We start from the raw sequence: 25,568 nt of genomic DNA, 5'->3' as shown, positions 1-25,568 counted from the left end.
AAATTCACAAAGCTGTTCCTCTGCTGTACACTTGGCACCACAGTTAATCACTCGGAAATCCCAATCGGAGCCATTAACGTGGCCACCCAAGTGTGAAATTGGCTGCACAGCAGCTCCCTTGCCTCCCTCTGCCAGGCCTGTCGGCTCCTGCCTGGAGCTGAGAGCAGGCCTGGAGCCGCCCGGCCCTGCGTGCCCCTTCCCTGTGCCCGGAGCCGCCTGGCCTCACGTGCCCTTCCCTGTGCCATTCCTCCTCCCGTGGCCCCGCTTGCCAGGTGAGCCCATCCTCCTCCCCACAGGCCTCGCAGGGCAGACGTGTTCTGCCGAGGCAGGACGCAGCCGAGGCAGCAGCAGCTGTCAGAAGCAGAAGGTGCTCAGCTCCCCAGGGCCATCCCAACACAGCAAGCCCTGCCATGGTTCCCTGCCCCACAGCGGTGCCCGCAGCATTTCCCAAACTCCCCCTCATGGCTGGTGTTGCTGGGACACAGGAAGCACAGTGCTGCCTCCTGCTCCAGCCCAGCCCTGCCAGCAGCCAGCCTGTCCAGCCTCTATCCCGCAGTGCTCGCTGCCCTCCTGCAGGCATGGCTCTGCTGACACGGACCCAGCCCCTGCTCACACCCTGCTCACCATCATCACTGGTGTGCGGCTCTGTCCCATTGTCATGGTCCACTTCATCGATGGTGCCAGGCTCACTGTGCGGGCTGTCACTGCAAAGAAACACATCAGGCTGTCACACAACAAATGGCACTGCTCCCAATGCACTCAGCACACCTCATGTGTTGAGGGAGATGCTGCCCAGGGAGGTGGTGGAGACCCCATCCCTGGAGGTGTACAAGAAATGACTGGACATGTCTAGGCAACAAGGTGGTGGTTTGGTCAAAGGTTAGACTCGATCTTGGAGGTCTTTTCCAAGCTAACTGATTCTGTGATTCTCTGATTCTATGATTTCAAATCACAGTGTATCTCCAAACTTGCTCTGAGAACAGCAAACACCCACACCACGATCACCAGGCCCAGAATGTCACATTCTGTTGGCTCTTGTGTCTATTTAGTAGAGTTTGGCAAAACTGACACAAAGCGATGCCGAGTTAAATGTCCTGTTCCCTAATTCACAGTGAGCTTTAGCATTTTATCCTCTGCTGCACCAGGAAGGATGGTGGCAGGTGACTAGTATCAGGCACGGTGAGGTCTCAGAAATGTATGAAATTTGTAGAAAATCAGCTCAAGTCTGTTATTGATCCTGGTTTGTTAAACCCAGACCTGAATGCTGGGTTAGAATTCCAGCAACAAAGAGAACTGGAAGGTTTGGGTTAACCTCAGGCTGAGGGATTTCATCCAACCAGCAAGTTATGATGGAACTATGGGACTTTACTCAAAATTCCCAGCCTAGCAGGAATTTAGATAGAATTGACCTAAAATTCTGTTTCGTTGAAAATGCTTCTGTGGATCTGCAGCTCAAAAAATCTTCATCAATATTAGTATTTGCACTGGAAAAAGTTTCTTCTGATGTTTTTTACTGAGGTTTTCTAATACAAGAAAATGAAGTATCTGGTGAAATTGCCTGTTTTGACTGCTAACACTAAATCAAACGGTTCAGCGTGCAAGAGCCTCCTGGCCTGATGCAGGTGTTTGTACGCAGGAACCCTGCAGAGAGCTCACCAGTACTCCTCCCCTCCGGTCATGCACTTCTCATAGACAGGCCCTTCCAACTCTCGGTGGCTGGGGAAGATGCCCTCGTGGTGAATGATGATGGTTTTGATGACCTCATTGACATGGGCCTGGCAGGACACCGGATCCTGCCCATCAGGAATGTGCATCAGCGTGGGCCCGAAGCAGATGGCCAGGTTGTAGGGATCCATCATGTTCTCATCGCTGTACTGTGACAAGCTGCAAGCACATGTGTGAGGGAGCTGCCGTGCCGCATTCCCGCTCGCTTGGAAAACCTCCCAGCACCAACCCCCACCGGCCCGGGACGCATCGTCAGCGAGCTGCCCCCTTCCCCGGACACACAGCCACGGCCCAGCAAGGCTGGGGAAGAAGCAAAGCACAGCTCCGCATGGCAACACCAGAGAGAACTCGGGCAGCAAAGACGGGGAAGCCCGGGCAAAAGGGGTGGCAAGGAGAAGCTTGGCAAAGCAGGAAAACAGACTCACTGGTTAAGGAAAGCAAAGAGGTATCTCATGACCACGATGACAGCCCGAGGCAGAGTGACAATGATCTGCTGGATCTGGTGCACTCTCTCTGCAGGGTTCTCAATTTCTGGAACACATGGATAGAAAGCACATCCTTAAAAACCTTCTCAGGACCAGACAGCTCAGCACCAGAGGGACTTGTTCCAGATTTAGTGGCCCAGTAAGAGAGGAAAACAAACACCTGTCTCCAGAGGTCATCCATGAGTTTGGCACTAAGGTGCAGGAAGAGAATGGAGCACACTGCTCCTCCAGAGGGCAATTTGTATGTTCAGATTCAGCATAAAGAGCATATAAAGACATTTCCGTGGGTTTATTTTTAAAACAAATGTTTATGCATTATTTATTTCATTCCTCAACAACTCCTCTGTTCCTCAAAAGCCTGAGTCAATGTGGCACAGAAAACAGAGCACTGTTTTCTAGGGCAGATTTTTAAATGCGGTTTTTATTCGTGTTGCTCTTTTGGGCTATGCATTGGATCCTTCTGAGCCCTTCCACTGCTGTCTCCTACTGCTCTGAAGAGGAATTAGAAATTCCTAGGAAATAGGTTAGCTGAACCAGTGCTGAGTCAGTACTCTCAGATTTGTTGCTCTCCACTCCACAGGGGTGCATAGAGCCCAGAGCTGCCATCAGACACCTGCTCCCTCCCTTGGGAAGGGGGTGACTCGGGGCTGTCCTGCCCTAAGCTATCCCTGTGTTCTGTAGAGAGTTAATCCTGTGGCTGCTGTTCCATAGGAAGCAGAGGACAAGCACCAGAGCTTTTCTGGAGCAGGCAGATCACACAGAAGTGTTGCTCTGGCTCAAACTATGCCATTTGCTAATCACAATAAAATTCACTGACAACATGTAGCTGGACTGCCATTTAATCAAAATTCTGAGCTAAATCCCGCCTCAGTACCAAGATGGATAGCTTTATAGTATTTAATGTGGGGAATTTTTCCATTTGATTTATCCCATTATTGCCTGCTGGGTTCTCTACTTCTTCAGTTTGGTTTTACATAAGAGGATGTTTGTTAAAACAAAACAACTAAATACAAACTGGATAAAACCCTATGACAATAGAGATCTGTTTTGACACCTAGAGGAATAAACTCTCAAAGCACTTGCCTTTCTCATTGAGCAAAATGTTCCAACTGGGCATAATTCAGGAATTAACGGGGATAACCATCACCATTGCACACATGAGGACAGCCCCATGTGGCCTCTGCAAAGTGCCTTTTGACCTGTCTATTGCCCATGTGCCTTTGAGGAACTTCCACATAAAGCCCCAGCCCACCAAGAATAAAAGGAAAAGTCCTTCACCCTGCTTAGGCTGGGACACCAAGTGTGCAGCCTGCGTTACGTGTGTTAGTATTTCTCTCGTCCCACCCAGTTCTCCACGAAGAGCTGTCACATGTACTTACTTATAGTAGATATCAAATCTTGAAACCTTTCCTTAGGAAAGAGGGGGTTTTCCAGTCCTCGGAAATACAGCTTCAAGACTCCAGCCACTGAGTTAATGTCTCGTTCATTCTGATCATCAGCAAGGGGGTCTTCACCTGCCCAGAGAAAAGGTTTTATGTCCAGCATCAGCATCAAGCTGGACTAACACAATAAGTGGTTTTCCTCATTTAGTGGAACACCCAAAATTCCCAGGGTGCAGAAACCCTCCTCATGTGCAATGGCAATGCTGATTTTTCCTGAAAACCAGTTTTACTGGGGGATTTCAAACCTTTCCTGAGGACAAGGATGGTATTGGTTATCTCTCCTTCACAGTTTCCAGTCCAGCAAATTTACATTTACAGCACCAGCCCAGAAAGCTGAGGTGGTCTGAACGACAGCAAGTGAGAGCCTGAGAGGACAGGCTTGGCTGGAGGATACAACTACAACCCTGGAAGAGACCCAGCGGTTCTGGACAGCTTTGTACTGACTCACACCTATGAAAGGCTTTCAGCGCCCCAGAAATCTGGATACTAATTCGTCTTAAATTGGATATGCAAATCCTCCAGCCTTTGACAATCCCAACACTCCCTTACCCATTGCCCCATCCACCTTCACCCTGATCCTTCCAATGCTGCTCAAGGATTAAGGGTCACTATTCCCAGCAGGACTGTCCCAGCTCCCCTCCACCCAGGACAGCAGGACTGCTTTCCCTTTCTCACCAGCCCGTCACCCTGAATGTGATTTTCTCAACAGATTCACTGGCACCTCTACAGCCAGCACTGCCACCAGGTACAGGCAGGAATGCTGTGCATCCCTTGGTAAACTGCTGCAGGAAGGATGAACAAGGATCCCCAGCAAAGTCTTTTATGACTCTTGTGTTTTTAATGACTGTGGAAAAGACATCTGCATGTACCCCTACTTCTCATACTCCTTCCCTGAGTGACTCTTTGCTATTCCCAGAGACACAACACTGAGAAACCCAGAAGGGATAAAACCTTCTCATGTCTCGTAGCAGAAAGGGATTTACACAGGCTTTACACCATGGCTAATGCAGCCAGCACACACCAACTCCCACCAAGGATCCCTGCTTGGACAGGGCATCCTGCTGTATCTGCACACCCCAGCTACACACCTCTCTCAAATGAGTTCTTGATATCGTTGACTTCCACCTGGGAGCCAGGGACTCTGAAGATGCCCTGTTGCTGGAGGCCTGGAAGAGAACAACACTTTAGGAGAGATTCCTGGAACTGTTGGGCAATACCTGCAGGTAAAAACAGCAGAACCCCGGAGTCGATGTACCAGACAGGCTTGGACCAAGCAGGGACAGCCTGCTCCATCTCACTTCTGCTCATATTCTCCAACCAAGGCCCCAGATCAGGGTGCTGAAAGAGCTCATGGCCTGAGTGAACAATTTAACCTGGGTACATGCTAGCAAAAACTCACTATTTGCCAGTCATCCAATGCTGCATCACAGCCAACACCATTGGAATTATAACCCAAGCCCATAGAGAATGGACTGCAGGCACCCCTGCGATCTGCTGGATCTCACTGCTCACTCAAGTACTTTATTCCTTGGCAGAAGGTTTCTGTGGATGTACTGAGTCTACTTACCATACAGATTGATGTAGCGGATGCAGCTTTCTACGACAAGTGGAATGGCCTGTCCCGAATCCTTCAGGAAAGGAAAGAAAGAAGAGGAAAAATTACTGGTTTATTGCTAACAAAGCATGGGAAATGCATTAAAGATTGCAAAACCAGACATTTGAAAATTAGTGCTGGGGAGTTTAGTAAGAGGACAGGCAGGGAAAGGAGGTGTTACAAACATGGAGCCATCGAAGAGCGCTGAGGATACCGTGTGCAGCCAAAAACACACAAGAAAGCTGTCACTAAGGTGTGTGAAACATTGCTGCTCCCTCTCTGGCTCAGACAAGGAACTGCCGTGAGGGATCACAGCTATTCCACCCCGAAGGTGGAATGCTGAGCTGAAATAAAACTTGTGCTACACCTGGCTGGTGGAATAAGCTTCCAGTAACACAGCTTACAACATTATTTCCACCAAAGGAAACAGCCATTGTCAGCAGGTGCTAAAAAACCGAACAAACACCACTGTGCATGGAATGAAGTGCCTGAATCTGAACCAGTGAAGAGTTCTGGCTTCTCCCCAGGCCCCTGGTGGCAGAAGCTCAAGGAGACCATGGGCCATGTCTGACAGCTCAAGTGGACACATTTCTCTTTGGGATTCTGGCTGTTTTTCCAGGACAGCACAGTGGCATCTCTGGCAATTCCCTTCATCTCACAGATGGGCCTCCAGTAAGTACCTGATTCCTCGTTCGCGCATTCCTCCTTCCTCTGAGCACACAAAAAAGCAGCAGAGTGGAAAAAAGAGAACAGATTAAGCAGGGGTAAGTTCAGTTAGAGGTAAGCATCTCCTTCGGAGGCCATGAACGCTCAAATGCAATGGCAGCTTGGCAAGGGCCAACACAGGCCTTTGGGATGTCTACCCTCCCGCCCAAACCCCTTCGGCACGCTGCACCCCAGCCTCAGCGACCTGCAGGGACAGCCTCTCGGATTTCCTCCCTCTCTGAACCTGTGGCGTTCCCAGGAGCCTGAGGACAAGGCCAGACCTTGCCTGGAGCACAGGCAAGGCTCTGAGGGGGCACTGGGCAGCCATGGGGGCACTGGGTGACCAGGGGACAACTGGGCAGCTGCCAGTGGCCCAGCTGCCTGTGAGGCTGTACATCCCAGGGGCAGCCAGCCATCCCCTGAGGGGTCTTTGCTAGCACAGGACACTTCTGCTCAGATGGCTTTCTAGAGCAGGTAATTCCTCCTTCTCAGTGATGAACAGGCTGGGATTTAATGAGCATTACTTTTTTAAAAACCAGTTTAAGTCAGGAGTAATCACAAATCCTAACAGGATTACAGGCTTTGCCAGCAGGGCCGGTACTCTCTGTGCTGGCACTGCGTACAGACACTGCCCTGAGACTTAGGGAATAAACCCCAGCCAGATGATGCCTATTAGTCACCTAATCCAACAGTTCATCATTACCGCTTCCTACAGTGTTTTCACTGAAGCTTTCTCCAGAGCAGGATTAAACGCTGCCACTGGAATAGCATCACTGCCTTTGGAAATCCTTCCCACAGCCATTCCACAGCTAACGGCAGGGTTTGGAGGACTGGCAGTGGGATAGTTGGAGGCATCCTTTGGGACAAATCCCACATCCACAGCTCTTCATTTTGCTCCTCAAACCTCCCTTCTGGGTGATTTCCTAGGATGAGCAGCGCCAAAGTCCCTTACACTGGGATGCACTGGGATTAACTGAGTTCATCCAAGTTCACCCCACCATAAGGAAAGGAATACTCTGTCCCATGGATGACAGCCCCATGCCATACATTACCAGCGCTGGTTTGGAGGAGACTACCCTCGGCAGCTGCCTAGGAATGACTGCTCCGAGGCTGGATAGTGAGCCCAGGTGCTGGCCCTGGCGTGGGCTGGTCAGTGTGCAGGCCACCGAGTCCCCTCCCCTGCAGCATTCCGAGGTCATGGCCACCCAGACAGGATGGTGACTCTGCAGGGACAAGGTCACCTGTCCTCCCCAAAGGTTAGTGCCTACTCTGGGCTGTGGGAATCCAGTAAGCCCCAGGCTGCATAGGACATCACCTGTCAGCAGCTGGCAGGGGATGAGCCAGCTGGGCTGGTTGTTATTGATGTATTTTTGTGTAAGGCTGAGGATCTCCTGTCTGCCCTCCAACATGGCCACCCATACAACAGGATTTCTACCACAGGCTCACAATCCTTGAAAGTCGGAGACACTTTCTGGGGGCTTATGAGACATTTTATCTTCCTTCTCAGCCACAAGCATGGATGGCCACCAAAACCATGTGGAAAAGGGGAAGGGAGGATGTCTGTTGATCCTTTGAGGGCTGGGCTGAGCTTGTGTAATCTTTTTTCTCAGGATGGGTAGAAGCAGCAGGACAATGAGAACACTCAGCCAGGACTGCCTCATACTGCACATGGCCACCAGCCCTGGGCCCTACCTGCTGCCCTGGTCTGGGGCACAGAGTTGATGGGACAGGGAACACCAGGAATGAACGAGGGAAGCTATGGAGTGAAATCATCACCGAGGCAGAGGCTGCAGACGGGCCGGAGGGACCCCCTGAGGATGGCAAGCAGCCAGGACAGGAAAGCCACCATTCCATTCCCAGCGTTCACAGACACTCCTACTGCAAGCCAACAAGTACCTTAATGAATGTTTCCATATTGCCGTTAAAGAGTTTATGATTATAGACTGAGAGAGGCCTAGGTCTCCTCATTTTCTGTGGCTTAGGGGGAAGACATGGGGGCCTGGGAGAAAATGGAACAAAATAAATCAACAAAACACCAACATAAATGCAATGACAGGGTGAGATCTCACAGGTTAAAACTGAGAATAAAAAATCAAACAGAAAAATCCTTCTGTGAGGATTCGACATGTAGCTCCACACACCCTGCAGCCACTCACACTGGTGTGTCCCACATGGACACCGCTCCAGCAGGAAACCAAAGGCATTGGTGGTCAGCTGGATTTAACACCTGCCTCCCACCACCACAGCTCAGCACTCCCTCAGCCCAAAAAGGCACCAAGAGCAGCTGAGGGGATATAAACCTCAGCTACCCTAGAAAATGCTGGGGTATTCCTTTTTGTTCCCAAAGAGATTTCATTCTGCTCACAGAAAGTTCCTGAATGAGGACAATGGGAACACCTCTACCTTCCCGTGTCTAACTTCTGTTTGGAATCCCAGGGAGGGGAATGACCCTGCCACTGCTAGTGACCAAGAAGCCAGGGAAGCTTGTGACAGGTTTCAGTGCAGTACTGAGGACACTGGAGGGCTGCTTCCATTAATGCTATTCCCAGTCCAATTTCTTTGGATAATGAAGGACATTCAGTGTCTAGATCTAGAAAAAGGAGAAAAACACCACAAAATCCCAAACAGATTTCTGCCCTGCCCTCTGCCCCAGGCCCTACTGTCTGTAGGGGAGAGAACACAACTGCAAACACACACAAAACTGGGTGCTGGGAGCCTTCATGCAGGAGTCCTCATGGAATAACATGGACACTTTACACAAAGCTTGGTGCAAAGAGGACAGCAGGACTCAGCCACAGGAGAGGGAAAGGGTCTGCAGCTCCCACTGACATCGCCTGCTGGTTCCTTAATCAGATGCCTCTAATTAAGCAATCTTGACTCTACACTCCTACAGCTTCTAACCACTCCTTCGAGGGGTAACTAAGGAGCAGAGGTGACTGCTGCCCACTGGAGCATCCCTGCCCCTCACACTGCAGGGGCTGTGCCTGCAGCCCCCAGCCAGGGGCCTGCACACGCACCCAGGCCCAGGCCTTCGGGGCAGCTCCCCTGTGCCCAGAGACAGCAATGGCAGTGAGGGGCGGCTGCTCTGACAGCTGATCCGGCAGGGACTGGTGAGCAGGGCCACGGACAGCTCCTCGGAGTGCACCGGGGCAGCCACACACTGCACAGCCCCTGCTCTCTGCAGGTCCCTCTCTGTCCTCACAGCACCTCAGTGCCCCACTGGGTGCCCAGCCCTGACGCCACTCGGCCTGGTGCCGGCAGCACAAGGAGCCTCCTTCCTGCCTGGCACGGCAGCCCAGGCCGCACCATCTGCTTCACCACTTCTAAGAGGGAATGGAGCTTTTTTTTGCTGGTATTATAAATTTTATTAAATACAAACAAGGTTGGAACAAGCTCACACACAGAGAAGCTGTGCGTGTTCTAGGGAGCAGTTTGGAGGCTCTGCTGGCCTATGTCTCACTGTCAGAACACCAGCACACTCCTAGCAAGCCACTGGAGTTCTGTGGAGAAGCTTCACGGACTGGACACAGATCAAAACCTCCTCTCTGTCACATTTACCCCAGCCCCAACCCCTGCAGTAGGGGGATTAAGTCTGTGATACAGACATGCTCTGCACTCATAGGCAAAGCAACCAGAGCTGGGAGAGCATTTCAGGGACATATTAAAGTCCTCAGAGGAAGAGGGATGGCAGGGAGTGGGTGGACACCTTCATGTCACCCTGTCCAAACACAACCCCATCTCAGCTACGCTCCAGGGCACTGCACCATGCTGACAAAGCACATCCAGGCACATCAGAGCCAGTCAGCCAGAAACCACACTGCAGCAGAACCAAGGGCCTGTGTGTCACCCCCCTGATCCAGGCATTCCAGGCCATGCAGCTGGGAAGCAGGATGTGGGGCATGGGGACTGCCAGCCCACCAGCACAGGGGGGCTGGAGGTGGGCAACTGAACTCCACCAAGCTGCACCAGTAGCAAAGCAAACCCCCCTTCCCACAGCCCCCTCCTGCCAGCGCCAGCCCTCCCCAGGAGCAAGTAAGGAGAAGAAAGTGCTCACCTGGTTGTTCCGCACTCGGCTCTTTCACCTGTAAGAAACACAAGTTCCCATCATCGCTCCACATCAGCCACCACCACACAACTGCAGAGCACAGCTGTACAGGTGCTCACACCCTCACTGCTGGTTACCCAAGGTAATGGCTCCTGGCAGAGAGAAGCTGAATTTGGGGAGGAGAGATGCCCACCTGGTGCTCCCACCATTAAAGACATATTAGAAATCCAAGACCCAGCCACAAGAGATGGAAAGGATCTGCAGCTCCCACTGACAACACCAGTTCCTTTGCCACGTGAAATCCACCATGTGTGTACCCAGTGGCACAGCAGGCCCACAGCACAGGCTCCTGGGCACTAGGTAGGACAGGCTGAGTGCCAGCAGGAACAGGGCAGCCCAAGAGGCGCTGGAGCCCAGGGAGGCCACAGAGATCACCCAACTGCCTCACGCAGGGCCATGAACAGCACCTGAAAGCAACAGAGTATTTGGGTCCCCAGCTTTTCCTGGGAGATAACAGCCCATCTAATCACCATCAGGCAAACTCTGTTGTGACCGTCACTATTTCCATTCCCTTTGTGTATTTTTAGTGCTTGGATCTTATAGAAATGCGAGCGGATCCCTGCTGACTAGATCTCTTCATTTTTTACAGTATTTGTCAATCCACTGAAAAAAACTAAACTAATTTCACATGCTCTTTGTGCCTGTCTCCCAGGGCTAGGAAAGCTGAGTTGTTCTTCCCTTGCTAAAACACATAAAAGGAAGCATTTGGCTGCACATGCCTCCATCCTGCTTTCCCTTGGCACCTGCAGAAAACAAGCTGGGAGCCAATTCCTCACTGAAACAGCAAAGAATTCCACACACATGATTTGCAAATTCAGACTTCTTCCTAATGAGAATCAGCTCACGCTGAAACACAGCACTTGGTATTTCTGGGCTAAAAACTTGCTGAAAGCCTACAGAGCAGGATGATCCCACGGCCTGGGAAAAGCTTGGAAAGCTTCATGTGAGGATCTTCCACAGCTGCTTCTACACAGCTCTGGAGAATGACATGCCTGGCCCTGCATCTCCATCCTGAGCACAGCAGCAGTGTGGCTTTGGGGGAAGAAAGCAGCACAGCATTAAGTGAATCTTCAGCAGATTACTCACTTCTTGCCCCGATCCACAGGAGCCCGAGCACTGTATGCCAGCCCTGCCTACAGGCCCTTGGGCCTTCCCTGTGCTCACAGTCTGTGCCTGACTGGGCTCTGTCTTCACTGAGTGGAGCACACCACAGAAAGTGGATTTTAAGGTTAAATAAATCTGGCAAAGAAAACATGTTTGGCAAAGCAGCCAACAAAAAGCCATTATTTATTATTTATTGTTTTTACTCTAAGATGAGGATTCCAATTTTTGTATTGTTAAAATAAGGCCATGGACCATTTGTGTGTTTTCATTTAAATATATTCTCTCCTGTTGAATCAGGATACCAACTCATCTCCATCTTCTTTACACCAGAAATAATTCAGTTAATTGAGATGCTTTAAAGAGCTAAAATCTTCTCCCAGGGGCATGGTGACATCACTATCCCAGCAGTGGTGGGTTCCACCCAGAGCCACTCACTGCCCCTGCTTTGTGTGGAGCCTGTCTGTGTGCACGTGCTCTAAAACAGATCTGTGAAACTATCTGGGAGAATAAAAGACTCTTATGGGAAAACTGGTTTAAAAACAAGGATGTCCTTGCAGTTCTTGTTTAGGACAAGTCAAAATATGTATGGCCATGGGTCAAGGAGTCTGTTGAATCAACAAGGGTGCTGCAAATCTGTGACAGACACACGGCACCAAGGGCAGGAAAACACCATGTCAGGGCTGCAGAAAGCGGGGGAGAAGAGGGAGAGGAAGGAAAGAGGCAGAGGGTGGGAGTGAGTGGGAATCTCTGCTGCTGGAGAAGTAACCCAGCACTTCAGCACACAGTATCAGATTCAAAGAGATTTCTCCATGTGCACTCCCAAAGAAAAGTGGGAGGAGTAATATTCCAAGGAAATCATGATTTTGCATGTCACTGGTTAACCTGAGCAGCAGCAGCAGCCAGGCACAGAACCATCAGTCACTCAGGAGAACACACAAGTGAGGCTGACACATGACACATGGTTTAAACCCTCTCAGGTGACTGGAGGATCCTCCCTGGACCTGACCCCAACTCACCTTCTCCCAGAGTTTGCTTCAGCAGGTCATGTTTAGCCTGGAGCTTCGTGATGAGGTTACTGCCATTCAGATACTCTTTAAATTTCTGGAATTAACAAACACACACAGTGGGTTAAGCAACGAAGCCCCTAATGGACGTTAAGTGTTGCCTGGGGGCTGCAGGGGGGGCCTGGTGCTGCTGGAGTGGGCTCAGCAGGCTCTAATCACTTCTCCCTGCTCCAGGCACCGGCCTGATGATCTTATTAGCCTGGTCGCCTTGGTGCTGCCCCTCCTGCCTGGGAACGCAGGGAGGGACAAAGAGTTCAAAGCTGGCTTTCTTTTGTCAGGCTTCTGGGAATGGCCTAGGAAATCAAAGCAGCTTTGCCTGCACTGCCAGGGCTTTGCCTCTGTGCAACCAACAATGCCAAGCAAGAACTCCCAGTGCCTGAGCCCTCCCAGGGCAGGGACTGTCAGGTGCTCCATGCAGCAGGTGACACTGCGCAGCACAACTGCCCACCCCACAGTGAGGCCATCGGACACCCAGGAACACTCCAGAGCAAGGCATTATACAGGGAAGAGGAGAGAGGGAGACAGAGATGGAAAACAGGAGACAGAGAATGGGAAAGATTAAATCTCTGCAAAAACCATTAAAATAACCCCAAGCACAACTCCAAATGAAAACTGCAATTTCCCTCCCAATTTACAATAATATTATTAAGAGAAAGTAGTTCTTCTATGCATATGTAATATATCACAAGATGCTGTTAACTGTAGGCTATGACCCACACTGAAATGAGGGAGACTTCTGATGAACTCATGGCTGTAACTTGTATTTCAGGTACCAGAACAGAGACCTGAATTCTGCCTGGGAGTGCAGCATGAGAGCTGCAGGGCAGGCACACACACCACAGCCTGGCTTTTGTGCCTTCCTTGGTATGTGAGTGGCTTCAGCTCATCTGCGGGCTCAGAGCAAATTTAAGCTGTGTAGGCTAGAGAGAGAAGGCTTGGCTGATAGTTCACAGTCCTGAAGGCCTTCCTGAAGAGCCCCTGGATGGTGGCCCACGGTGAGGCCATCTGAAGTCTGCACCCTGCTCTGAGCCTCTCCTACTCAGTAAGTTTTCGATCTCGCCTGGCTTCTCCAGTTGTTCCTTCAAAGAGAAAAACAAGGCAGGCCCTGGATTGTCAGTCTCTATGTGGTGCCCTGCCACTGAAATGCATTCCAGACTCAAATCTGACAGAAGACAAGTACCTAAAGAGACTGAACTGGTTCTTGCTCTTCACTAATGAGCACTTAACTGGGCCTTAGCCCTGGCAATTAATGCTTCATGTCCTGTATGGCCTGAGCTGAGACTTACAGTGAAATAGAACATTTCAGTCTCCTGCTGGTTGGCTCTCCTCTTGGCAATGTTGATTTTGCTCATGTAGGTCTCTGATGCAGCTGATTTGACTGACTCAGTGGAGCGGCTGTGCTGGAAGGCATCAGAAACATCAAAATCTTCCACTGTCAGCATGTCCTGCAAGGTCTGCATCGTGGCATCCAGCGTTTTCCGTACCTATCAGAAACAGGACAGCGCAGGTTTGAGGTAGACTGGGGAAAGGACACATCTTGAGCCAAAACAACCAGCCAAAAGGCAGCTCCTGAGCCCTGGGCTAGCATTGGCTGCGGTCTGTGGGCACTTCCAGCTCTGTCACAGGAGGGGCTCCACACCTGAGCACACCAGGAAACCTCCAACAGAAGAAAGGCTCAGCAGCACTGCCCACAAACCTGAGCTCTTACCTCTTCATTCTCTATCTTGAGGGTGGCCAGTCGAGACTGCAGCTGGTGGTACCGCATCAGCAGCTCGGTCTGCACAGGCTGCTGGGCGCTCACCTGGCACACCTGAGACAGGAGACATTCCATGGCTCATGCATGGACCAGACACACATTTCCATACCCACACAACTCCCTCCAGCCCCCACAAGCTCCTAGCAGCCTCCAGAGAGGTTGCATTGCCATGTGTCCCATCAGCAGTGCCCTGGACCTGGGCCAGCACCGATGTTTTGCACTCAGCACTCTCCCAATTACAGCACACGTTAATCACAGTTCCCCTGTGCAGATCTGTGGGGCAGAGAGAGCCAAACCACGGGCTCCCTAATTGGAAGAGACACGGAGCAAGAGGCAGCCTGAAAGGAGGAGCCCTGACGAGCCAAGAGTCTCATTAGGAAAGGAAACATGAACAGCAGTGTGTGAAGGCAGCAGAGAGGGGTAAGGAGTCAGGAACAATTTCAAAGTGATGGTTCAGAGGAGGGCCAGGCCAGGCCAGGCCAGGCCCCTCTGCAGCCCCACAGGTGAGCACCTTACCTCATCCCCCATGTGTGGCTGGAACTCAAATTTCAGCGGTGGGCAGAAGACCTGGTTGCACATGTCCATGATGGTGTGCTTGTCGCTCCGTGCATCCAGGTTGTCCACAGCGTTCTCAATGATGTCCAGGCCCTCATGGCGGGACGTTTCCAGGTTGTACTCAGCAGACAGGTATGTCCTGAAGGTCCGAGCAAGGCTGGCGTGGAATCCCAGATCACAGCACTGAGAAACAAAGGAGGGTCTGGTCGCACAAACACTCCCAAACCATTTCCCAAAGTTCTCAAACACGGACATTGAAGCAAGGTGGCAGTGGACATCATGCCCTGCAGTGTGTGTACATCCTGCTCTGTCCCCGGGCAGCTGCCTGCCTCTCACCATGGAGCAGCTCCTCATGCATAACTGATCACTCTCATGTCTGTCTTGGGGAGAATGATAAAACTTGGAGTTAATTGCTGCCAAAACACTGTACTTTAGACAAAAGACTGCTTTTAAACTCTGTCCTCACTATAATTGAATTTAGCATGTCAAGTGTCATACCAGCACTGCTGCTCATACCAGCACAGCTTGATTTGCTGCTCAGAAAGCTCCAGAGCTGAGCAAGAAGCAGCTCCAGTCCCCTCCAGGAGCCTGACCCAGCACAGGGCTTCACAGGGCTCTGCGCCCATGAGCAGCGATCAGGAGACCCCGGGAGAGAAGCAAGGACAGCACTGAAGAACCACTCCAAATCTGGAGGTCAGCAGATGTTGTTCTGCGGGGAAAGGCGAGACAGAGGATGCTGGAAGTGGGAACAGCAACGCCTCAGCCTGAGCCACAGCCCTGGGGCTGGAAAGAGAGCACAGCAGAACAGAAGGGCCACAGTCCAGCACTGAAGCACAGGTATTTCTGGGATGTAAGAGAGAGCTGGAGTTCCTGACAGAAGATGTAAAGTTAGACAATTATGGGAGAAACAGAGGAATCCTGGGAGGAACGCCTCAAATACCTCCCACGGCTGCACCACCAAACTAACCACTGCCAGCAAATCTCTCCAATCACATGAAAACTGCCATGGGACAATTTCTATTACAGAAGTTAAGACACTTTGTTGCCACGCAGTGTAGTCCCACCACGAGTGTTGCCGGGAGGACCAGCGCAGCACAAAAGCCATAGGAAAGATGAGACAGATTGCTGGTGCAATCTCAATGATCCAAATGAGCCCAACTTTTCTGCAGAGCTCCCTCTTGGGAGCTGGTAGTTGAAAGTCACTTCTCCAGCTCTGCAGCATCCACAGGCACTACTGAACCAATGCAGAAAGGCACAGAAAGTGATTCCGTATCAGAACATCAGATATTCACAGAATCACAGATTAACTGATGTTGGAAATTACCTCCAAGATCATAAGTCCAACCTGCGACCGATCTCCACCTCGTCACCCAGCCCAGAGCAGAGTGCCACGTCTAACTATTCCTTGTGCACCTCCAGGGATGGGGACTCCACCATCTCCCTGGGCAGCCCATTCCAGTGTCTGACAACTCTTTCCGTGAAGAAATTCTTCCAAAATTCATATTGATAAACTCTAAGTGAAATCCGAAAGCTCAGTTGGTGCCACGAGCAGCTCCAACCCAAGAAGCCATCTCACGCTCTGTGCCGATGTGAGGAGACACCGCTCAGCTCAGATCACGTCACGGCAGAGCTGTGCTTGCTTCAGTTTCTGCTAAAACCAGCAGCAGCAGAGCTACACTGGTCAGATTCCCACCCGCAGGTGCCAAAGAGAGCCCCACTGTCCCTTCTAGTCTTTAAAAGCTCTGAAACCCCATGTGCAATAACGAGGCGTTTTGTAAAAACTATCAAATTGCCCTCCATTTATCCTGCTTCTATTTAGCTTCTAATCACACTAGTTGAGAGCATGGGCAGTTATGGACTGGCACAGACCTGCCTTAAAAAATCAACAAGCAACACAAGAAAGATAAGGGGTGAATTTCCATTTGCTGCTTGGGGCAAAACCTCATTCTGTGTTGCAGGTCTCTCCCATGAGACAGTTTCAGCACCAACACCCGTATGAACCCTCCAGGTCATACAGAAACCCCAGAGCCAGAACAGTGCAGCTGAGGGGCTGTCACACAGATGGGGCAGGGACCAGGGCCAGTACCCCTGTGCCAGCGCTGGCGGAGGACCAGCACTCCTGCCATGACCAGCTGACCACAGCCCTGGGAACGGACCGCACGCTCCCCAGCACCTCCCAGCCCTCACCAGTGCTCTCCCAGCCCCTGAAATCACAGCTACTCGGCTACAAAAAGCCAGGCTACAAAGTACCAGGAAGAAATATCTGCCACTGTTCAAGGGTGGAAATTCCCACAGCACACTAACCAAGCCACTACAAGGCAAAGCACTGAATGACATAGAACCCAAGGAGAGGGGAGAGGGGCACTGCCAGCTGCTTTTAGGACAAAATTCCATGTGAAATGTTCCCCTTCTTTTGCTGTTGGACTCGCACTGAAGCCAGCGGTGATTTGCAGCCCCCAGAAATCAGCTGCTCCTGAAAACCAGGGCAGGCACTTCCTGCACACACTGCAGCCCTTGAAGTCCCTGGTGATCAGCACTGTGCCGGCTGCTTCACACACGGGTGCCCAGAGAAGAAAAGACAGAGCAGGGACTTCCACGCAATTCCCAGAGGAACACACAATGGGGAGGGGAAAAGAAAAAGGAAGAAAAAAGACTTCAAACTGATGCTCCCCACCCCAGAACAAATGGAATTTTCTCACCCCTCTCATCTCTTTGATGGCAAATAAATTAGAACCACAAATAATAATCCCCAGTCCTTCTGCAGTGCCTTTCATCTGCCAAGCTCAGAGCTCCTCAAGCATTAATTCATCACGTCTGGTAACACCCTGCAAGGGGTGGAAATATCCCAGTGTTCAGCTTGAGAAACAAACCAGCTCCTGGAGCCCAAGCAAGCACATTTGGCCAAAACACCACGGAAGCAGCCAAATACCTGTGTGCCTTCCACTGCCCACCCCAGCGCTGCACCGGGGGGCAGTCCTGGGCTCCAGGGAGAAGCAAATGCACACGGTCTGTGGCTCCAGCAACTTTGAGTTCCTCTGTTATCTGGGAGGCTGAACCTGCATGACAGAGCTCAGCCAGGCCCACGCCTCACCTGAATGATGACCCTGGAGTGGAACCCTGGAGTAACACCTGAGCACCTGGGTGTCCTGCAGGCCACCCCTTCACTTCCCAGGCAGAGCAGTAATGCCCCAGCCTCCACAGGACCCAGCACTGCCTGCAAACAAACAACCCAGCTCATTTGCTTTGCTCCCTCTTTTCTGCATTTTTTTCTTTATCCTTTCTTTTAAAAATATTCTGCATTATTTTTAATTATATGCATAATATATAATAATTCTATGCCTATTTTAATCTCTGGCCTCTACTCTCTTGATATTGCCGCAAAATCCAGAGCTGTATTGTGAGGCAAGTAAATCACAGAATTGGGTTGGGGGAAACCGGAAAGATGATCTAATTCCAACTGCCCTGCCATGAACAGGGTCACCTTCCACTAGCCCAGGTTGCTCCAAGCCCTGTTCAACCAGGCCAGCAAAGCCAACTGAGGATTTTTGGTGGAACTTTTTCAACTGCTGTTTCTGTTTCCCTAACCTGACTCAGCTAATTTTTCCAGGGACCAAGCAATTTGACAGTTACATGTAAATTCCTCAGAGTTCCCCTCCTTTCCTGGCTTGTTTGTCTCAGATACAGCAAACACTAATCCATAGGGAAGCAAGCTGCTGTTCCAGGACTCAGAGGAGACTGCGCACTTTTTGGCAGATCAGTTTGTATGGTCACCGACTGTTCCATTTTCTCTGCTAAACATGACCAGTTCAAACTACCTTGCAGCCATTTCCCACAGAACTCCAGAGGGATGGATAAGGAGCTTTATCTCCACTTTACATACGTGGCTCAAGAGATTAACTTGGTCACACAGTTAATGACAGAAATGAGTCAAGCCCAGGAGTTTAAACAGACACACGTGTCACCCGAGGAAGAGGCCCAAATGGTGCACTGCCAGTCCAAGGCTAATTTGATCTGTCGCTATATTCTTCCTTTCTCTTCTAAGACAAAACACCAAGGCCACTGGAGACAGAGGGGCAGACAGCTCTTTGTCCCTTCACAGCTCCTCTGATGGGCTTTACAGCTCTCATTAAGCCGCAGCCCTGGGAGGCCTCTCACCCTCCCCCGGAGCAGCTGGGTCCTCTGCCTTGCCAGAGCTGGAGAGCAGAGCCCGACTTTGTTACCAGCCACTGCTCTGCAGTGATGCTCAGGGAGCAAGCCATGTCAAGGCTGTGCCTAAGAGATGACGCTGAGGCAGCTGGGATTTGGGGGAAACGCTGGTAAATTGGCTGCTGTAGTGTCCTGACGGTTCGGATTTGCGTGAAATCGCAGCTGCACGTGGCAATTTGTGCTGGAGATGGAGGGTGTGCGAGCCCCCTCACCTCTGCCACGTCCCAGAAAGCCAGCCCGGTGCATCCCTTACCATCCCCACGGTGCAGGATCCACAGGAGCACAGCCAGCTGGGCTCTGAGCTGCCCCAAGCTCTGCTGTCCCATGGAGCCCCTTCTCACCCACATTCTCCCCCAGACCCACTCCCTCCATGGGCTCAGCTGCCCTGCAGAGACCCCCTTCAGCACCACTGGGATCCGGTAACTTGGATTGATTTCTTTTGGAGCTGCTGAAGCCCTTCTTGCCTCACCCCTGCAAAATACACTGAATTTGTAAAAAAGCCTGTTCAGATAAACTGCTTTCCCTTTGAGGATATAGGACAGCCATGTGCAGCTCACACATCCAATACTTTTGTTTCTTGCCTATAAATAGAATTTAAAATCAGGGAAATTTCATTGCTCCATGTTAAAGATGCTTTAGCTACAGTCCCTGAAGGGATTCCTGGAGTGCAGCGGAAAAGCCATCTGCTGACTCCAGTGGAAGTGTCAGTGAGGAAATAAAAGTTGGGAAGAATAATATAAACAGACAGAGCTAAAATGGAACTCAGCAAATCTCCAGAAAATCAAAATTCAAAAAACTCCACAAAAGTAAGTCATTCTTGCCTAAAAAATAATTAAACAAGAGAAAGAAAGAGAGAATATACACCACAAAAGCAGAAAGCCTGCAAATAAATCAAGGTGTTCTCACACCTTGCCATTCAAATGTCTCCACAATCAAGTCATTTGTTTTTTAATACATCTTCAATAATAAAGAGAACAAAAGGGACATAATGAGCATTTTATCGTATATCAAAATCTTGAAGGCATCAGGGGTTTTGCATCAGACTTACTTTAATTAACTCTCAGAAGTGTAACTACATGTTAGTGGGTTAGAAAAGGAGGTAAACACTCAAGCAGTTTTTTAAATTGTACATTTAGGTAATGATGGTAACTCAGTGCTTCGAGCTCAGCTATTTATGTGCTCACTGAGGCAACTCCAGCAGGAAGAAACTGCACCGTGCAATCTACATGCTGTGAGACGTCTGTTAAAGGAAGAAACAGAAATCCCTTCTCTGGGTAAATCCCTCCTTTAAATCATCTCAAAGCAGTTTGTAGGAGTCACCAGTGTTCAGTTCCTGCCACTGCCATGAATCCTGCCTCCAGCAGTTCCTGCCCTGAGGCTATTCCCTGCAAGGAGCACTGGGACAAAGCTCCAAAGGCACCTTCCCCAGCCAGGACAGCACTTCCACATGTACTGAACCACCACCGAAGTCACCAAGCAGTAGAAAGAAAAAACCTTCAGTTTCAGCACCAAGGCTGTGTCTGACCTCGGGAAGCATTTCTCTGTCTCAAACACAGACTGATGGGCCGAGAACAAACCTCAGTCTCACCTGGCTGACCCCAAGGCAAATCCAATTTACAGCACATCTTCAGCCCCAGTTAAGAGTATCCTAAAGCCCCCACAGACACCCCTTCACCACCACACAGGAGTGCAATTAAGAGCCCAGCCAGGCTGGATGGGCACAGGGAAGGGACTCACGTCAATGAGGTCGGAGACGTCGTGGATGTAGTATTTGCTGACGGCTGCATTGGTGGCTGCCAGGTTCAGCAGGTAGTCATTCCTGGCTTTTGTACACTTCAGCTTGTTTTCAGAATACTTGGCTTGTCTCTGAAAAAGCAGAATGGAGTGTCAGAGCACAAACAGGATGGTTTTGCACAGTTTCTCCTGCCACAAAGCCGCACAGCACCCTGCAGCCTGGGTGTGACAAGGTAATTACTACAACTTGGTATCTGGTACGGAAACAGGGACCTTGCCAGGGTGGAGGAGATCCCATCTGAATATCCCTCGCTGTGTCAGCCAGCCACAATGAGTGCCTCCTGTTCAGAGGTATTTGGAGCCCCTGAGCACAGCTGCTGCTGGGGGTTTTGGCATCAGTCAAAATCAGATGGCCAAATTTTCCCCCCAGAAATGCTGACATACGTTTGGACTTGCTCCAGATGTGTGCAGCTGTATCAGAGTGGAATCTGGCCCAGAGGCCCAAGCTACACAGAACAGCTAGAACAGGACCCAGAATTCAAAACTGTAGGAAAGCAGATGTGCTCCAGACCTGGGACATCCGCTCAGACAGATTCCTGCTCTGAAGGCTGAATCAAAAGATTAACCCTTCTGAGAAATTCACTGTTAGAAATGTCCCAGGGCTGGGTGAGCCAGTGAGCAAACGCGTCCTGGCTGAGGAAGCTATCTCCTTTTCTCCAAAATTAGCACACAAATTTGTGGAGATCCTGAGGCCTGGGGGATTTGCTGAGGCCAGAACGGCACAAAGTGTTTTGCTTAGCAAATCCATCTAAATATTGCACTCTCATGCCCAGTCTACAGAGGAAAAACACTGGTATTTTATAGATCCAACTATTTTTTTGCTACCAGGAGTCAATGCCTGAGCAAACTCTGAGGCTGTTGTTGTTCATTTTTAAAAGAATACATCACAGACAAGCTCCAATTTCCCAGAGCAGGGTCTGGTGTCCGGATCAGGATCACGCCAAACCACACATCCTGGTGTGCCGCCCTCCTCAGCACGGCCTCCCACATCCCCGCTGGCACAGCCAGGCCCCCGGCAAACTCTGGCCCGAGCTGCTGGTGCAGCTCCCACCACCCCTTCTTGTCCTGCGCTCCAGGAGCCATGGCCCCCAAGGCCCCTCCAGCTGCCTGTCTCAGCTCTCCCTCCAGAGAGCCAGTCAGGAAGGTGTCACAGGTGGCCACATGGCTCCTGTGCAGGTCCACCCCCCATCCAAGGCTGCACTGCCCATCCCTGTCATGCCATCCTGACTTTGGGTCAAACCTTCTCTAGCAGCTGGTCCTGGCCCTTCTCCACAGCCACGAGCAGGGAAGAGACTTGTGATGGTCTCCCTGGGTTGCCTTTCAGCAGAACATGCACATGAGACACCACCCTTCCTAACCCCTTCCCATAGATACAGGAATGGCTTCACAGACAAAGAAAAGGCTGAAGCCAACCCCCACAGGGAGCCCCAACCCCAGCCCAGCTCCCTCCTCCTTCCCTCTCACCCACCTTCTCCTTCATCTTCTCAATCTTCTTGACAGAGCTGCGCCGCTGAGGCCGGTCCTCGTGTCGCAGCAGGTTCACACTGATGTCCCCTGACTTGTTGAACTGCTTTTCTTCCTGCTTCTCCGCCTCCTTCAGCTTGCTCTCGGCACTGATGCTCTCTGCATGGTACATGTGGTAGGTCTTCATCACCTGCAGACACAGGAGGTCATGAGCCACCTGCCCACGGCCACTCAGAGCACTGGAGCAGGACAATCCAGCTGCCATGGGCAGGGCAGAGGGGCTGTGGGGGCCGCTGTGGGAGCCACTGTGGCACTAAGGAACAAAGCGGGGAGGAAAGCTTGTGAGATTAATCCCAGCCCCAGCCCTATTTCTAGAGACTCCAGGCTGGTCTAAGAACAGTCCCACTGTGGGGACGTGCTCCAGCAAACACCCCCAGTCAAAGAGCACCGTGTGCCTGCCAACAGGGAAATAAGGAATAACCTCAGTGCTCTGCAGTTGGGATAAGGGTCTCCATGGTAAGTGGCTGTGATGAGGCCACAATCACCCCAAACTCCCTTTTGACCCAAGCCCTCCATTCCTACACTGGGACTTGCAAAGCCATCAAACAGCCCCTGCTCTTCCACCCAGACAGCAGAACCATCCATAAGTGGAGGAGCTGCAATTCCCAGGCAGAAATGGGGTTTGTCTCCTGTCACCACCTCATCCTCCTCTTGCAGCCGCCAGCAGGCACAGGCAGTGCTCGGGTAGGTGCAGCAGCACCTTGTCCTTCACATTGCAGATCCAGGAGGGATAATGCTGATCCAGGAACCCTCTGCAGGCAGAACTTCCACTACAACCTTCCCTTTCAGAAACAGGAGCCCAAAGGGCAGACTGGATCATTTTAATGGAGCTGGCAAGAGGGACACATCTGCTCCTTTCTCTTTATGCCTTTAGTCACACTGTCCCCTTCTATCATCTCCCTTCGGGATGTGGATGGTTTATTTCACATTGCCTTGACACGGCCCATGGTGCCCGACTGCTCGCTGCGGTCGGGCTCAGCAGAGCTGGGCACTGCAGGCTGGGGCACGCTGGGACAGGCTGCATGAGGCCCAAGGGTTAAAATAGAGCAGGAACCTGCAAATGCAGGGGATTTTTACACACGGCTTAATGAAGAAAACACAGAGTTTCCCTCAGCTGCGGCTGTCAGCAGGACCCAGGAGTGTTTGACTTGGAGCAGGTCAGGCTGAGCCGCATGATCCCTCCTCCTGCCAAGCACAAACCTCAGCTGAAGCAGGCTCCTAATGCCGCATCGGAGCCATACAAACCTGCCACTGCAGCGAGATCCAACTGCAGGCAAAGGCAAGGGACAGTGAGCAAAGGCTCCTGCCTTGGCCCTGGGCTGCTTCATCTCCAGACCCTGCAAATTCTTAACACAGATTCCAGCCACGTATTTCAAACTGCATTTTCTGCAGTGAATGTCACAGGACACACACAAACCAGAGGATTCCTAGGATTTTCTTAAAAAGAAAGACCAGGGGATTTCATTGAGCCCTTCCCTCAACCTCATCCTCACCATCTCCATCTTTTTGTGAAACACACAGAGGGAAGTGAAAAAGCAAAGTGCTGCACATCAGGGCTTCAGGCAGTAAGAGGAAAGGTTTCTGCAGCACTCAGGCCCTGACACAACATGACAGAAGCCCAACAAATAACAGGGGTCCAAATCGCAGGATTTTTGTGAAATCTAAAGGCTATGGGACAGTTACCCAACCAAAACAGACACCTTAAACAGTTCACTGTGCTCCTCACCAGCTGCCCTGCCACACAGCTCACTCTTGGAAATTCAGGGGCTATTTCTGTTTAATATCTGCCTTAAATTTGGCCAGGGTCAACCTGCACTGCAGCAATCAGCCCGATCTGCAATTCCCTCGTGCCATCTCGGTGCCCGCAATCAAATCACGCTGTCCCTGGCTCGCACTGCTGTGACACAAAGACAAACTGCCACAGCTGCATCCCGGGGAGCTTTCCTGCAAATCAGTTAATTAGCTGCAGCGAAGGAGGAAAAATATGTTCCAATGTTCATTAGTTATTTAATAACACGAGTTGTGTTTTCCATATTAATTACACGTTCTGGATAAAGGCTGTTGCCAAAATACTGGCCGTAAATGGCACAGTTGGCTGTCTCCAGCTACAAGGGCTTTGTTCTCCTCAACAGCTCATCCCCAAGGTTCTGACCCAGCAGAGGAGCCAGAGCAGAAATGGGGTGACCAGGGCAGGTACAGGCTCAGGCCCCCTCAGCCTTCTGCCTTTACCAGCTCCAACTGGTACCTCTCTGCTGGAATCCGTAAGCAGGAACCAAAGGAACGAAGCTGGTTTTAATTCACAGCTGAACTGTTTCTGCACAAAACCATTCACAACCATCTCCACTTCTGAACGAAAGTCACCCACTTCTGTTTTGATTAAAATCAGTGTGGGTTTGGTTCTTTCCACAGAGAGGCCACAGGGTGACTTGCATCAGAACAGCAACAAGGCTGAGTTAAAATCAATGTGCTTGTTTTGGCTTAAGTTTGAGACAGTGAATCCCTGAGAAGCCTGTAAAAAATTGTAGTTTCCTCCCAGTGCACAGAATTCCCCTTGGAGAGGCTTAAAATGCAGCCTTGCCAGGGCCCAGATGAGCTCTGGGTAAAGGCCTGGCCAAAGGCAAGAAAATCGACTTCCCTGTGCTGACAGCAGACAAGTGACATTTCTCAAGAAGCAGCAGCCTGGTGTCCTGGGAGCCAGATCCTTATCTGGCTTTGACAGCAGCCACAGTTCTCGTGCTGCTCGTGGGGACCCAATGTGCTGCAAAGAACACGCCAACAGCAGCTCAGTCTCAAAGTTATCCCCAGACACCCCCAGCACCTGTGAGCCAGGGGGCAGCTGGGCCTATTTCACCCAGTGGGCTCAAGGACAGAACTCTGACTGGCAGGAGCTGCTGGCACCAAGCAGATTTGAGGTGACCCTGATTGCCCCACAGCTTTTTCTTCATGCTTTTGAAGCCAGCGTGTCCCTTCCCTGCTCCTACCTGGCTGGATGACACAACCAGTTTGTTATCTTAGCAGCAAGGCTGAATGCAAACACACAGCTCTCCAGCTGTTCCAGTTTCACCATTCAAACCAGTGTGTTTCACCTTTCAAGCCCATTCTGCTCAGCAAGTGGAGCAAAGCGGTGAATGGGAGAAAGCTCAGCTCCTGTGAGGATGGGCAGAATCTCCCTCCGTGCTCCTCCTTGGGCACTGCTCCCACTTCGGACTCAGCACACTGCTGGTCCCCCCCTGACCCCAGCGCGTCCCTCGGGGACGGCCCTGTCCCGGGTCTGGGTTCAGACCACACTGGTCCACAGGTACTCAGGTCAGCCCAGCCCTTGTTAGCCTTTCTGAGTTTTGCATCTGTCATGCTGCTGTTGTAATTAATCTTAATTAGCCACCACCCCTAACACAACTCGTGACATTCAATCATCAACAATGCCCTCCCAAATCTCACATAGGCTTTTTAATCTGATCTGCTGTCCACCCACGCTGCAGGTCTCACAACAACCAAATCCTTCAACAGCC

At 51.0% G+C, this 25,568-nt stretch overlaps 1 protein-coding gene across 2 annotated transcripts in view; it reads right to left on the bottom strand.

Moving 5' to 3' along the window:
• SRGAP3 (SLIT-ROBO Rho GTPase activating protein 3) overlaps positions 1-25,568 on the bottom strand; it is an 82,938-nt gene that overhangs the window by 8,098 nt on the left and 49,272 nt on the right. Inside the window, exons 5-18 of one of the 2 annotated variants that reach the window (XM_032120612.1) lie at positions 22,004-22,189; positions 20,479-20,607; positions 14,497-14,718; positions 13,933-14,034; positions 13,511-13,708; positions 12,177-12,261; positions 10,006-10,033; positions 7,848-7,950; positions 5,220-5,280; positions 4,741-4,818; positions 3,590-3,724; positions 2,151-2,256; positions 1,657-1,884; positions 625-704 (exon numbers count right to left, since the gene is read on the bottom strand). In XM_032120612.1, coding sequence (XP_031976503.1) covers positions 625-704; positions 1,657-1,884; positions 2,151-2,256; positions 3,590-3,724; positions 4,741-4,818; positions 5,220-5,280; positions 7,848-7,950; positions 10,006-10,033; positions 12,177-12,261; positions 13,511-13,708; positions 13,933-14,034; positions 14,497-14,718; positions 20,479-20,607; positions 22,004-22,189 — 1,741 coding nt within the window. Of the gene's footprint in view, positions 1-624; positions 705-1,656; positions 1,885-2,150; positions 2,257-3,589; positions 3,725-4,740; positions 4,819-5,219; positions 5,281-5,926; positions 5,958-7,847; positions 7,951-10,005; positions 10,034-12,176; positions 12,262-13,510; positions 13,709-13,932; positions 14,035-14,496; positions 14,719-20,478; positions 20,608-22,003; positions 22,190-25,568 lie in introns of both variants that reach the window. The other variant, XM_032120613.1, reaches the window with a different exon arrangement.

Source organism: Corvus moneduloides, chromosome 11 (genome assembly GCF_009650955.1).
Source record: "Corvus moneduloides isolate bCorMon1 chromosome 11, bCorMon1.pri, whole genome shotgun sequence".
In the NCBI taxonomy this organism is placed as follows: Eukaryota; Metazoa; Chordata; class Aves; order Passeriformes; family Corvidae; genus Corvus; species Corvus moneduloides.
The sequence above is the reverse complement of the archived record's forward strand: the minus strand, read 5'-3'. Positions and strand labels throughout refer to the sequence as shown.